Raw genomic sequence first — 15,033 nt, forward strand, 5'->3', positions numbered from 1 at the left:
TGCATAGTCCATTCAAACACTTAATGATGTGCAAACTAGCCTGTCTCCAAATAAACGCAAATTTCGCAGGAGTCTACTTGTGAGCCGTAAAGCCCAGCTACTTCGTACTGGCGGACAGTGACGGGACGATTCCTCTGGTATAGCAGCCAGGCTAAATTAGAATATGCCTCATCTTGCTCTTCGGTGACAGTCAGTGGTGGATACAGGAATTTTTTTCCAAGAGGAGGGAGGATTGAAAAAAAAGGTTAAAATTTGAACACGTGTATTCAAAAAATACATTACTATTTACACTGACAGAGGCCTTCAAAAGTAGCTGTAGGCGATGTGGCTTCTCACACAGTCGAGATTGCAGGTGTTGTAGTAACTCAACCTCCTTGCATCACCTAACGTAACATGCTGCCGTATCTGATATTATGCACATTTTTTTTCCACTACTTCAGGGTTGATGGGAAAAGGGGGGGGGGGGGGGGGGGGGGGGTTATATACTCACCTCCTGCGCCCGCCACTGGTGACCGTGATCTCTAATGGGTCATTGTCACGTGGCGAAGGTTGCGGGTTCATTATCAACCCCTGTTTTCATAGCGAGCATAGAGTTGGTATCCAAGTGGTTTGTAGCACGCTTTTATTTGGATGTCCTCTCGCCTGTACTTGAAAAACTTTCAATGAGCCTTGAAACGCCACTGTCCGCCGATCATGCCTGAAGTAAACAGTTTTACCACGTTTATCTAATACAGCGAGGTATAGTTGTGTTATTTAAGGGACCCCACACAGTCGGAGTTTGTTTTGTGACGGTGAAGTGGCATTAAGTGCGGCGCCCGCTGATGCTAGCGCGGAGTCTTCTCTTCGTGCATAGGGAAACTATGAAAATCCGAGTGGTAACCATAACATCATATATCAAAGAATCAAGATAAAGTTATAATTGAATGTTCCTTGTTTGATTTCAAATAATATATCTACCTGGAGTGTCAGGCCTAAAAATTATTATTTTTGGAAACTTGGGCATTTTAGAAATTTTTACTGTTTCAAAAATACAGTTTGAAAAAGACATACGGAAACAGAGCTTCTCATCCGCCCTCAGCGTATTCATAAATGTTTTTTATTGAATAAGGTCGTGTCCAGGGGCATAGCCAGGGGGGGGGGGGGGGGGGGGGGGTGGTGGTTAGGGGTTAACCCCCCCCCCCCCCCCTTAGCACCAAATCTTTAATTTCTTATTCATCACTGAAACAAATTTCATATTAAAATTAATAAAACTTTTACCATTACAATATTTAAATTTAAGTACTGAAAACTGCTAAAATAGCACTATTTTACACCTTAAAATCCAAATTTACCCGGGGGAGGGCTCCCCGACACCCGCTTAAATACGAGGGGGGGGGGGCATGCTTCTTAAAACCCCCCATACACAAATCCTGGCTACGCCACTGGTCGTGTCCATCTTGATTAGTTTTGAAATCGCGTGGCCGAGTGGGCGGGCCTTAAGGGCGTCGAGTGTTCGCAGGTGACGGCTGTGAACAAGCGGTGGCAGAAGTACAACAACGACCGGCAGCTCTACGTGCAGAGCCTGCTGTCCTCCATCCAAGAGCTGCAGGAGCACGTCAACAAGATAGTTGGACAGCAAGTGGTCACGCCGAAGGTGAGCCATTTCAGCCACGGGTAGACGGCTCTCTCTGCATGGTCACCAGTTTCTACGATTTTGCAAATGGGCCACTTTAATTCTTTCCATACTATGTTCAAAAGATAAGGAGTTCGATTGAGAAAAATTTTATCATTTGTATCTTGAAGTCATCACCGCTGAATGTGTAAAACGGTTCAAAACACTACAACCGAAAACCGAACAAATAACGACCTAAACGTATTTTTTTAATAATCTATTTGTAAACATACCTACACCATTCAGATATGTTGGAAGGTTAAAAAAATGCGTGGGTTCTTGTGGAGTTCTGCACATCGACCGTTCGGCAGGGTGTTCCCAATGGATGTACGTAGCGGTGGCGGTCTTGTGGGAAGGGCGATAGGGGCGAACCTCCCCTCTCATTTTTTTTCAGTTACAAAATAGAAAAAGAAAAAAAAGGGGTTGTCTGTCTGTAAAGTCGATTTACGGACGATAATTTTACGTGATAACGTCATAAGATTAAATTTCTGCTTTTTTTAAAAAAAGTCCGCCTTAACCCGTTTGATATTATATAGAATATTTTCTCGCACGGTGGTTGGGCGGTTCTTGCACGCTCGGCTCAGGCGGAACGTGACAATGGGTCATGCTTTTTCGTGCGTGCAGCCGGGGCGTTCATCGATTTATAAGACATTATCAGGTCAAAAAAACAAAGACCTGTAACTAAGACAAAACTGTAAGCGGTAACAAAAAGGTTGGAGAAGGGCAGGGGCGCAACAACTAAATTTCCAAAAAGGGGGGGGGGGGGCAATATACCTTTTTATAAAGAATAATCGATCCCCCCCTATTGAAGCGGGGGGGGGGGGGGGCCCTCACGCGGGAAAATTTGTATTTCAAGGTGGAAAATGGTGCTATTTAAGCAGTTTTATTATCTAAAAAATTGATTACACAGCACTTTCTTTGCCCCCGTTTGCCCCCACTTCAAGGTTTCAGAAGGGAGGGGGGGAAAATACCCTTCCCCCCCCCCCCCTGTTGTTGCGCCCCTGGAGAAGGGGATATAAAGTGATCCCCCATGCACGTGCGCGCACCGAGGAGTGTTGTGGGCGGGTGCGCAGGAGGACCGCCCCGACGACGGCGGCCGGGAAGGGCGGCACCGCGAGCACCTGCAGGTGCTGGAGCTGCAGCTGAAGAGCTACCGCGACGACTGGGAGGCGGAGCGCGCCGAGAAGCAGCAGGCGCTGGGCGACAAGCTGCGGGCGGAGCGGCGCGCCGGCGAGCTGGAGCTGGAGCTGCGCAGCCTCAGGCGCAAGGTACCGCCCGCTGGCTCTGTTGGTGGTCTGCTGGGGGCCGATGTTGGGATGGGTCTCCTCAACCGTGCGCTCTCCAGTAACATGCTGCGGTTGGAAATGGCGAATCTATTTCCCGGTTCTCGGAACCCATGTTCGGCACTGGTAAGTGTCAGTCATGTAAAAGACCCCATCTTTCTCCTAACCGGGATAACGCCCTAACGGGATCATATGCCCTGGGGATGTATCGGTGAATTTTATGAGGTGTGAACCTAGTTACATGTCGTCAACCCCCCCCCCCCCCCCACGTCGTCTCTTGTGTTGCACACTGCCCGTATTTCGGCCTGCATGCATGCAATCAGCATGGAACTTTAATTAAAATATACAGGACGTTTTCCGTAAGACGTCAAACCCGTTTAGCAGTCAACACTTGCAAGTGCAGGCAGGTCCCCCCCATCAGTGAGGGTTTTTTTTTAATTCCAGGGGGAATCAACACCCATGCTCACAGCCCCCGCTCCACCTGTTATAGCACGGTACAGTATCACCTCTAAAGGCAACCATAGCGTATTGCTAAGAAAAGAAGATAAAAGGTCAATGCACGCTTCTTAAGTGCGCTTTCAAGAATCTCTACCAAATCTTTTATGTCTAAAAATTATCCTAAAAACGTGCATATCGGGCATTTTCACTCTTATAAATATGGGAACAGAACTACTTATCCCCTCTCAACGTATCCTGGAATGCTTTTCGTAAACAGACACCACTCGGATATTTTGAGCAGTTTTAAAATCATGTGGATTTTTTTCTTAAGCTGTGCATACTGTTTTGTGTGCCCAGTGAGGCAAGGCCTAAAGGGGAGGAATAGAAAACAAAAGATACAATCTTAGTTTCAACAGTTTAGATGCATAAAAATGTTTTTATTATGTTATTGAAATTTGCTTTTGTTAAGGGTAGAGAAGGGATTTTCCGAGATTAGAAAATGATGTCTGTCGACAGCTATGGTCAATCCGCAAAATTGGATTCAATGCTAAACGTAAATGTGTTCACAGGAAAACAATATTTGTAGCAGAGTTACTATAAACTTTAGGCATTCCACTGAATTACAAACTATGCTTTAACATAGCCAAATGTGCAATATTAGATGATTAAATAATTTTCATGGTTTAAAATTTGTCAATCCAAGATTGCATCTTTATGTTCCTCTTCGCCCTTTGTTTGGCTTCACTCGCAATGTTAGATTCTGACATTTATTGTTAAAATATGTTTTGTCACCATAAATAATATATTTCAAAACTTATTAACATAATTTTAGACTTGTTTTTAGTTAAAATGCACCATCTATAAACTGCAGGATGAAAATAACTAATTATTTCATGCTGAAATTTGCATAAATTATTAAATTTTACACTAGGCCACAAACTTAGCAGAGCAGTGACAAATGTTTGGTTAGGAGTCTCCCAGGAAAACTTAAAAGGCTAAATGTGAAATCTGCTATATTTCCTCCTTTAAGTTGGGGCGGTGAGAAAGGAGGTGGGGGTTGGAAGGGGTGTGAGGGTGTTAATAATCAAATGCTCTTTTTATGTTTTTATAAGATGCCATTTTGTCCAGTGTACATTACGATTAGAGGTGGATAGGGCTTTGATCCCTATAGCTTCATTTGATGATTTGCATACTACTGATAATATTTCATTTTAAGTCACGTTCAGGAATAAAAAAAAATAGCACGTGTGGAGCCCAACATCCGATGGGTGTCTCTTAGGTGAATCCCTCGCACAAAGTAAAAATAAGAATTTGGCTGAAAGTGTGTTCACACACTGAAATTTAAAGTGTGATGAAGAGGGGGAGGAATAGCTTATTGGTGAAATCTGTTTCAGCTGGAAGGGCAGAGTGGGCAGGGAGCAGCGAAACACTGCGACTGCTGCAGGCTGTCACGGCCCACCGAGTCCTCGTCCTTGCTGGCAGGTGGTCTTGCGAGCATAACCTACAGGACTTCTGCACAGCTTCCTACTGCCTTGGTACGTACTGTTGGTGGCTGTTGGCAACACTGCTTGATGTCTCCGGCCAGCGGAAAGGCACGCTCATTTGTATGAAGTATATTATTAAGAAATGAAAATACTACGCGCAGAATAAATTATTCTGCACTCTGAGTACAAGACTATCGTAACTCAAAAATCAGTGCAATACAATCACAAATCAGATGCCATAGTCTTGCACATATTCTTATATGTATAATGTTTTCCAGAGTGCAACACTACATTATTTGCCGTAAGTCCCGTAAAAGTAAATATAATATTGTGATAGTCTTGCAGTGCCTAGATGATAAAAATATCTCATAAACTCAATTTTTTGAGTTACGATAGTCTTGTACTCAGGGTGCAAAATGTGTACAGTTGTATTGATTTTTTTTCTGTTGTGTACATATGTGCAATACATTTAAATGCTTATATAGTGCATTAGAGCTATTTGGTAGGTTGTGAGTAATGTTTACACTGTACTGCTCTTGACTCAAGTAGAAAACACTACAGTAAATAAAAACAATTGGGGCATCTGTGTTGAGTTGATAAGTAAATAGTGAGATTATAGTGTGCTGCCTCAAAAGGAATTTCACTTGTTCCTTTGTAGAATTTTGACCGATTATACAATTACAGTAAATAGCAACTATCAAAATTATGCTCCCTTCAGGTCTGATAAGGTCACTTTTTCACTTCTGACCTCATTTTGAAAACTGAACTGCTTGAATTATGTGCATTTCTGAAGGTTTCTGTTTGTAGTACTAACTTACAAAGAACAAATAACTATGTCTGACTGGATCCCTTCAGTGAGATGTATTCTTATTTCAGCCCTGACAGCAGGAAACCTTTATTCTTCCCTCAAAAAAAAATTATCGGGTTCATATTTTCTTGTGCAGCAGCTAAAACTATGTACTTGCAAAAGGGTGCAAACTTGAGCATAGAATCTTGTGAAATTTGTTTGCAGTCATTTGTTTTAAATTGTGAAACAGTAATTGACTAATTATTTTTTTTTTTTTCAGGAAAACTTCCAGTCCTACAACGATGACTTGGAAATAGATGGGAACAAGCAGAGAAAGAAGGCAAGCATTTGTAGCTCTAGCTCCGTGGTAGCATCGACGCTCTGTTCTGGGCCTTGCAACAACTTTGACGGACACACCAGCAAGCGATGCACAAGGAGCTGCGAAGATTCTGAGGCTAAACTGTCACACGTCAGCTCGCCAACAGACGGTGTGTCGCAGTTAAACATCCCTGCAGCACCAAAGAGAGACAATGTTACGACGCTGAACATAGTTCGTGAGGTGCCTCATGGTGATAGGAGCAGGAGTGGTGTCACCATCGGCTTCACCAGCGACGGCCGAGCTGCGATCACTACTTTCGCAAACTTCCCGGTTGCAAAGTCCTCGTCACTGCCCGTCGAACGAGCGTCCGAGGGAGCGGCCTCCTCCATTTCGACAAGCGCCAGCGAAGACATCGGTCGTCTGAAGTCGTGGCTGCCGAGTCTGGACATCGCAACTCCGCCTAGGTCTGCCGACGTCCCCACGAGAGACGCGTGCGCGCTGGAACCCTCGGGAAGACGTCGTAAAGCCAACTACTATGAGGACGGTGTGGCCACGCAGACGGAAGAGAACATTATATGCCCCGGCTGTGGCCATGTGTTTCCACCCAAGCATCAGTTGGATTTTCTGGACCATTTTGAAATGTGCCAAAGCAAGTGAGGTTTTCTCGCAGCAGTCGATATTGTTTTGAAGGAATATTACGAAAATGTTTGCAAAAAAAAATTTAATTTATTTAAATGTCAGTTGAGCTGTATAAATTATGTATGTGGTTGATGTTCATTATTCCATAAATTCACTACTTGTTGAATGTACTGCATATATTCATTTTACCATGTTATACATGATTTTGCCTACGTTCCCTGAGAATATGCAGGACAAGGTTTTTCAACACATTCACTCATTTTTATCATTTAACTCATTCAAGTTTTGTTTTAGCAAGATATGTTTAATACAAGGCAGGGCTGGTACTGTATAGTGATAGTGCTGACTTGGCTATCCTTTGTGGCATATTTTTATGTGCCTACACCTAAACTTGTTCACTTCGTCAATCAGCAACAGCGTCAAAATATGAAAGATGTAATTGATATTCAATGCTGTTTCCGAATACTGCCTAAAGATCCTTGAAGGTAGTCTTTGATTTTTGTTGGCCTTCTGAAAACAAGGATCCTTACAGAATCTCTGATACTGCCTTTTGTGAAACGTGAGTTTGTGTTTGTGGTGCTACGTCTCAGAAATTTTTGATGGTTTTATTTGCCAGCCAACTGATGTCTACTCTAGTTTCTTTACAGCCAAATGATTAACTTGAACGTGTAAAAATTGATTGCCTGAATATAATGTGTGGAAAATTTGCAGAAAAAGTACCTATTTATTTTTTGAAATAAGGTTGTGTTGTCAAAAGAATTGTGATAACTTTTTTATGTTGATGTAGTCGTCCTACATGTGTATGTTGAGTGTGTGCACCCGGGCACCACAGAATGTTTACTGGGCACACAGACCATATGGAGACTTCTTAACACGGTCGTGACGTAGCCCGTGTGTTGACGAGACTCGAACTGCCCTGCTCAAACCACCTCAACACTAGCAGACCTTGTCCACTCCGAGTGTCTTGACATGCTGTTAAGATATTAAACGTTGATCCTACGTGGGCTCTCCATGCATCCCACACACCTTGGTCCCTGTACAGCTGTACATGCTGTGCCAATCCAGACCTCACCAACTAGCTTTGGCCTGTATTGCACATATGTAAACAATAAAAAGAAAAATGTCAGAAGTTGCAGGTATTCTGGTGTTAAGTTCTAGGTCTGTTAAACGAATCTAAACTATTAATAGTGGTTCTCATACAGCTGGAATGAATCTTGATTTTTATACTTCTCAGGACAAAAAAATCTTACATATCCTTCACAAGATAGTTCCACACAAACTCATTCACTTCTGCCGATAGTGCCTTCACAAAAAAAGTCCTAGTGATTCCGTTGTCTAGGTACGAAGAAAATCTTGGAATCTGTCCTGGTGGACCAATAGACCAACTGGGTCTGTGCGCACGTCTGGGGCGTAATTTCTAGATATTACATCCGAAAAATGAAAACAAAGGTTAAACATGGCAGCACAAGGTCTCTGCACCCAGGTGTGAAATTATCTGCCCTACTCTCATCAAAATGTTGTTCGTGAGCTGCCAAATGGCGTTACCTGTCGGCACAGCACTTGGATAAAGAGACTATGTGACCGCCTACCACCATGTAGGGAAAAAGGACTCGCATGACCTCAACAACCAATCACAGCACACCACAGTACAGTACAAAAAAAAAACAGCAGTATACAAATTTCTTAACCCTTGCAAAGAGACTTTACCTGCAAAAAAATTAATTGTTAAAAATTACTAAGTCTTTTCTGATTGGCCTATGCAGCAATGTGATAAATTACCATATCGCTTGGGAAGAGATCTGAAAATTGTCCTATCACAAGAAAACATACAGAATGCCTAAGAGCACCTCTGATAACAAAAAAAGTCTACAAATTGGCACCGCCATAGTGCACAACTGGCTCTTGTATTTTTTCACAATATTCCTTAAACATACATAAATCTTTCAAACAAATTCAAACTTGTAATACCAGCATAAAAAACCCATTTAAAATTCATAAAATCTTGAAAAAAAAAATGCATTAACATACATAAATAATCTAGCAAAATGAGAACCAGTAAAAACAGTCTGAACAAAACAATCAAGTATCAAAATTACATAAAAATACAAAACTGTGACCTTGAAACATATAATCAGCTGATGGTAAGGATAATGGTAACATAAAACCTTTCAAACTTCTTCCATTAAATTGCAAATATTTAGAATGCGTTAATACAGTTTATTAACGTGTCAATTACTCGAGTTCAAGTCTTAATGATTGGGTTCAAGGTCACGGTTGTGATTCTGTCTTTCTGCAGAGCGCTAGTAGTTGTGTATGGTTGAAAGTTTCGTTGTTGGCTTTCGTCTGGTGTGGGGAAGGAGGGACACGATACGATAAGTGGTGGTGACATGGGTTATCTAACATGTGACGCTCACACCTTGGGCTGTTGTTCCACGAGTAAGAATCACTCTTGTGAGCGGTAAGCTGGGACATGCCTGACGCCCGTGTGCTACTGAAGCCCGGCCTTTCCGTGGCTGCTGTGCGAGATCTCCGAGGGCAGATACACAGTGCCTTCTGCGATCAAGCGCATCCTGCTGGGTTTACCATGAATATATTTAATAGCTGCCCGTGTACAGAGAGAGAACCTCGGGCAAATCATGAATGCTAGTCATTTAAAACCACAACATTATCACTCGCACCGAAACTACACATCTAGGCTTTATTGAGTTGCAATAAAAGTTATAAGAAACCACACACTGTAATTTATTTCCATTAGCTACTGTCATTTTCTTCCTTAATTAAGAAAATTGCTTTTATCTACCAAATGAACTTTACTATATTATATACAAATAATCAAATACTACAAAAACCAAAGTATTTTATAATATTGTTACATTCCTTAAACCTCAACCTATATTTGAATCCCCAGGAGGATATGTTCTGTAACAATTCAGACAGTAATAAAATATTCCTCCAAAATGCAATGATGGTTTATGATTTTATTTCACAATTTGTGTAGACTTTATATAAAATATTCTCTATTAATCTTTTGGTGTTGTCCTTAGCATTATGCTAAGTAAAAAACTGAAATTACAGATGAACATTCATCAGTGTTGTAATGTTACTCAATTTGAAATAAGAAAATAAACAAAATTACACTGATATGTTTTAATGTTACACAATTTTCAGTAAATAGGCTATATATTATTGTACTTGAAACAATTTTTAAAGTATTTAGAAGGTAAACAAACATGGTTACCACCGAACGGAGCAACGTAAACGGAAGAGCTCACTCAGCATTAAATTATGTTAAAAAAATCAAACTTAAATTGACATACACTTGCGAGTGGTGGGCTTCCACCTGGTGACAAGGAGTCCTTCCCCCCCCTTTTATAATACAATTTCTGAAGCCTCTTTCTAAGTCCTTTCATCTTCTCACATCCAGTAGCTTTACCTCAATCCCATTCCACTCCCTCCCTGTCCTCATCAGGAATACTTGCCTTCCTCTTTCCATTTTTCACCACTCTCTATGAATCTTTCACCTATGATCCCTCCTCATTCTTTACATCCCTTTGATCAACCTCTCCCAGAATTCCCCAGCCCCCCTTGCCTCTTGTCACCCTAAAAAACTTCAACAATCTCTCTACTTTCCTCCTGTGTAGTGTGTCCCACCCCAGCTTCTCCATCACAGATAGCCTATGCTTCTCTCCCTTCACCACTTTCCTCCTCCGCCAAATACCCATCGCCCATCTAGCCGCTCTACGTTTCACCCTTTCCGGTAACTTAATTTCTATCCCTAGGTATGGGTTCCAAATTGCCACTGCATATTCACGCATTGGCATCACCTACATTGTATACGCCTTCTCCTTTACTCTCCGTCCTGTCCCCTTCAGTGTCCTAGCAATCAGCCCCAGCCCTCTCCCCTTCTTTACCACCCGCTGCACCTGCTTTCCCCAACCTAGATCACACTGTAGGGTTACTCCCAGGTACTTGTATTCCCCTACCTCCTGATTCTCTTGCTCCTTCCAACTATTTATTTCTTAGCTACCTTTCTTTTCCTTGTGAATCTGACCATCTTCATTTTGTTGATATTAATCCCCATTCCATTTTCCCTTGACCAAACTTCCAGCTTCTTCAAGTCTTCCTGCAGGTGTTCTACTCCCCCCACAATTTCATAATTCATGTAGTCACCAGCGAAAAGTCTCAGTTTGCTATCAAATTCCTCCTCAACGTCGTTCATCATGATTAGTAACAGCAGGGGCCCCATAATGTTCTCCTGCGGTAACCCTGATGTAATGTCCCCTTCTACTGACCATTCCATTCCAATCTTCACCCACTGTTTCCTATCCCTCAGGAAGTGTCCTGTCAAATTCATCACCCTACTGTCCTCTATCAGACTATCAACATTCTCCATCACCTTCTTGTGTGGCACCCTATCAAATGCCTTCTCAAAATCATTTAAGATGAGTATACCTGTTTGCCCTCATCCACTGCTTCCACCAAGTCCTCCAGCAGTCCAGCTGTGTGTGTCTCACAGGAGAAACCCTTCCTAAAGCCATGTTGCCTCTCATACATTCATTCCAACCCTCCAATATTTCCTACCGTATACCTCATTATTAGTTTTTCAATCACATTCCCTGCACTGGACATTAGGCTGACAGGCCTACAATTTTCTGCTTTTGCCTTATCACCTCCCTTGAAAATAGACACAACGATTCGATTGCCTCCTTCCATTGCCCTTGCAGCTGTCCCTCCTCCAGGGACTATGTATATAGTATTCAATATAACTAATATAATATTAATATATATATATTTAATATAGCTGCGATTGGGTACAAAGTGCCCGGTGGCAAGCATTCTCCCTACTTCCCCCTCATTCTCCTTCTGAACTGGTCCACACTCCCAGCCGCCACACACTCCTCCTCCAGCCTATTCCATCCACTAATTGCACGTACCAAAAGTATCTTCTAATTTACTTTTATTTGTATCAAACAGCCATAAACATTTGTTGATATTCTCAATTTCTATATTTAAACACGTAGATACAATGCGTAGATACACTATATACTCCTTGGGAAGAGGTTCACTCCGCCACTCTGGAGGTAGCCATGAAAACGATATCAAAGGGCATGTATAGAAGACGCAAGGTAATAAGTGAAAAAGTGCCTATGAAATAGTCCCTCTTACAATAGTTATTATAACAGGCAGTTCGTGTACGAATTACAATTATTACAAGCACAAAATTCGAATTAAAATTATTACAAGTACAAAATCCAGCATTTTATGGCTAACCGGGTATCCCACAAGGCCAACCCAACAAGAAGTAAAGTGTCTATGGTAGAGGCATTTTGATTGATATTTTCGGTTACGTTTGTTAGAGTCGGAACCGGTTTTGGTATTAAATGGTTCTAAATGTAATTATTTAGTAATTGAAAATGAAAACTTCAAACAATAAAACATGCGTAGAAGATTATGTGGATAATTTTCTAGCCGAGGTATTGCAAAATAAAAGTCGCGTTTAATTCGTGTAACGTATGTGTTAATTAATAATCGATAAAGTTTAATGGTCAAATATTTTAAAAATATATCATTTGCAATAGTGATCTTATATTTAAAAGAAAGGATATCCTTAAGTTTCCTTTCAATCTTGTTTATACCATAACGAACTCTTTTTGTTGGAGAGGGTGAGTGGGGGATGAATTAGGGAAACGGGAGGACTCCTTGCCACCGGGTGAAAGCCTAATTGCGAGCGTAGTCAATTCAATTCATTCCAACACATATTTCATTAACTGCCTGAAACATTTCCACGTAAACCATTTAAACCACCCTCTGCATTAAGCCGTAGCCAGGATTTTGTGAAGGATGGGTCAAGTACAACCATTATACATATTTTTTTATATATAATTTTTCTCTATAGCTGAAATAAAAAAAAAAAATACTGTCACACACACAAAATCTCTGGGAATAGCAAATTTTTAGAATTCCAACCTTTACAAGTAGAAATTTAATTAATGATTTTTCGTGAAGAAACTGAACATTTCATATTTAGGTTTTTTTTAATTAATTTTAATAATTTTTATAAGTTAATTATTTGATGATTTCTTTGAAACAACTCAATACACATACTTAAACCAATGTTATTAAATACAGGAAACACACATGTCAATGAATTAAAGACATGCTTACATACAATAACAGGAGAAACAATTCCTGTTGCTTCTGTGTACGAGGAATGTATGGCCATAATTGGGAGGAAATATATTATTTTAACCCAATAAATATTACAATAATTTCTATAATATAATCTATTAAGTAGTTAATTTCCTCTGATTTTCTTATTCTGTCTTCCTTTTTTTTATTATCATGGAAGAAAGGAGTCCAGACCTCATGGACTATTACCGTGGCTAAGTGCCTGATCTGCAGTTTATTTTTTTTGCCTAGCGGGTCTAAAATGCATGGCTTACTTTGTCTCCCTCTCCTTTAAATAAAGTTCTCTTCCTGTAGACCTGGTAACATACTTACTACTGGTGACTGAGCAAGTAGTAAATCCATTACTCTGCATAAGGCTCTGGCCTACATTCAGAGTGCTGTTTCCAGTGTCATTGAGTGATGATGCCTTCCTCTCCTTCTGCCTCCCTACTTGCTTTATCACACCTTCGTACTGGATTGGAAATTCCTCATCGCCAAAGACAAACAGGTATTGCTCCTCAACTCCTTCAACCTCTCTAACGCAGTTTTACAGGTCAATTTCTTTTCGTCCCTGCATCCATAAGTTTCTCCTTGTGACTTTTTTCTTGTTGTTTTCCTTTTCAGTTGCCTCATTTCTTCTCTTATTTCTTCTTTCTCCAGATCACCTCTCCCCACACCAATACCAGTTTGTCTAATCTGGCTCTTGAGTGAAGTGTAAGATACCTATGTTTTATGATTATTATCTCCTTGCCACAGTAAGGAGACTTGGCCCTTCCCCTTCCTTGCTCTATCATCTGTCCCAGTGCCTCCACCAAAGCCACACATATTTTCTCCAAATCCTCCATTCCTGTCCAAAAGCCACATAGTGCAACCAGGTTCTCTTTCACTTCAAATTTATTCATCTTATAAAAAAAAAAGTTAACATTTTTCTCTTTGTGTGTTGGGTTCTTCTCCCTTTTATTGCTCCACCACTAGGATGCTCTGGTCGTAAGACCCTCACTATACAGTTTGGTAGGTACTGACTCCACTGGTCTCATAATGTTTTCGTCTATTCACATGTATCAATTCCTGAATATGTTAGTCCAAATTTGATGGTCTAAGAGCCATATTAACCATGGACATTCTTAAGAATTGCCAAGTTCTCTTTTTGAAAGAAACTGCAGGAGTATAGTGGCCTCCGAATGACTTAGGCACGGACTGGGTACCTACTCACACATTTAAGTCATGGCGAGGTGTTGGGATTAAACTTAAGACCCTCACCATATATCGTTATGATTTAGCCATCATAGCCACCAAGAACACTACCTGCCATGATGGTGAAATTTATCTAGAGATTCGAAAATTTTCATAAACGTAAAATAAAGTATTTATTTACTTAAACTGTAGTTAAAAAAAAGTAAAAATTTACTTGTACAGCACATAACAGGCTTATGTTAATCTACCTGTTCCTATTAATCCTAAATGTTAATACAACCCCAATGTATTTGCTTCGTGTACCATATTTTATATATATTATATTTCTATATCCTATTATCTATATGTAGTGTATTATATAGTATCAATGGATTTTTTTCTCTATCATCATAATTATTTACTTATCCCTTAATGTATGCTTTAGCTATTACTTCATGCTAGTCCTTTTTGTCCTTGTCTATGTTTTTTTATATATGTGTATGTATATATATATATATATATATATATATATATATATATATATATATATATATATATATTCATTTCTGTGAAAGTTTATTTGTTTGTTGTTTGTTATTAATTATTTTTGTATTAGTATGGCATCTACCACTTTGGCCTTCAGCTGTGCGTAGACATTTCACAACATTAAATAAATAAAATAAATTAGGTTTGATAGGTATCACTTATGATATTATATAAATAAAAATAACCCTGTGGCACAAATAAAGTTGTAAGAAAGTTTTGTTGAATGTTCTGAAAAAAGTCATGATGTTGGTCCATCCGGCACCCTGCACGGTGCCACCTCGCTTGGACAGAAGGTGTGGTAGGAGGGTGTGTGTGTGTCGGGGCCCCGGCTGAGAGGGCTGCGTGTGCCGAGGCAGAACTCGGCGCTGCGCCGCAAGCTGCAGAGCAAGGCCGAGGCCCTGCTGATCCTGAGCAAGGAGCTGGACCGCTGCCGCACCGAGAGGGACCAGTTCAAGCTGATGGCTGAGCAGCTGCAGGACCGTTGTGCCGCCCTCAAGAGGATATCCCAGGACATGGTTGGTGGCTCTTCCGTTCTCACCACGTCT

At 40.8% G+C, this 15,033-nt stretch overlaps 2 protein-coding genes across 9 annotated transcripts in view; both read left to right on the forward strand.

Annotated features, from left to right (window-relative positions):
- Nucleotides 1–7,317, forward strand: part of LOC134530424 (uncharacterized) — a 170,824-nt gene extending 163,507 nt beyond the window's left edge. For all 8 annotated transcript variants that reach the window (XM_063365231.1, XM_063365237.1, XM_063365233.1 and 5 more), the window contains 4 exons: nucleotides 1,499–1,633; nucleotides 2,725–2,919; nucleotides 4,767–4,907; nucleotides 5,924–7,317. In XM_063365231.1, the coding sequence (XP_063221301.1) occupies nucleotides 1,499–1,633; nucleotides 2,725–2,919; nucleotides 4,767–4,907; nucleotides 5,924–6,619 (1,167 nt within the window). In that variant the 3' untranslated portion in view covers nucleotides 6,620–7,317. The remainder of the gene's footprint in view (nucleotides 1–1,498; nucleotides 1,634–2,724; nucleotides 2,920–4,766; nucleotides 4,908–5,923) is intronic.
- A 4,578-nt stretch (nucleotides 7,318–11,895) lies between these two features.
- The window catches only part of LOC134530429 (coiled-coil domain-containing protein 149), a 34,853-nt gene continuing 31,715 nt past the window's right edge, over nucleotides 11,896–15,033 (forward strand). The window contains exons 1-2 of the mRNA XM_063365243.1: nucleotides 11,896–12,075; nucleotides 14,845–15,003. Of these exons, the coding sequence (XP_063221313.1) occupies nucleotides 12,016–12,075; nucleotides 14,845–15,003 (219 nt within the window). The 5' untranslated portion in view covers nucleotides 11,896–12,015. The remainder of the gene's footprint in view (nucleotides 12,076–14,844; nucleotides 15,004–15,033) is intronic.

The sequence above is a fragment of the Bacillus rossius genome, chromosome 3 (assembly GCF_032445375.1).
Source record: "Bacillus rossius redtenbacheri isolate Brsri chromosome 3, Brsri_v3, whole genome shotgun sequence".
Taxonomy (NCBI): Eukaryota; Metazoa; Arthropoda; class Insecta; order Phasmatodea; family Bacillidae; genus Bacillus; species Bacillus rossius.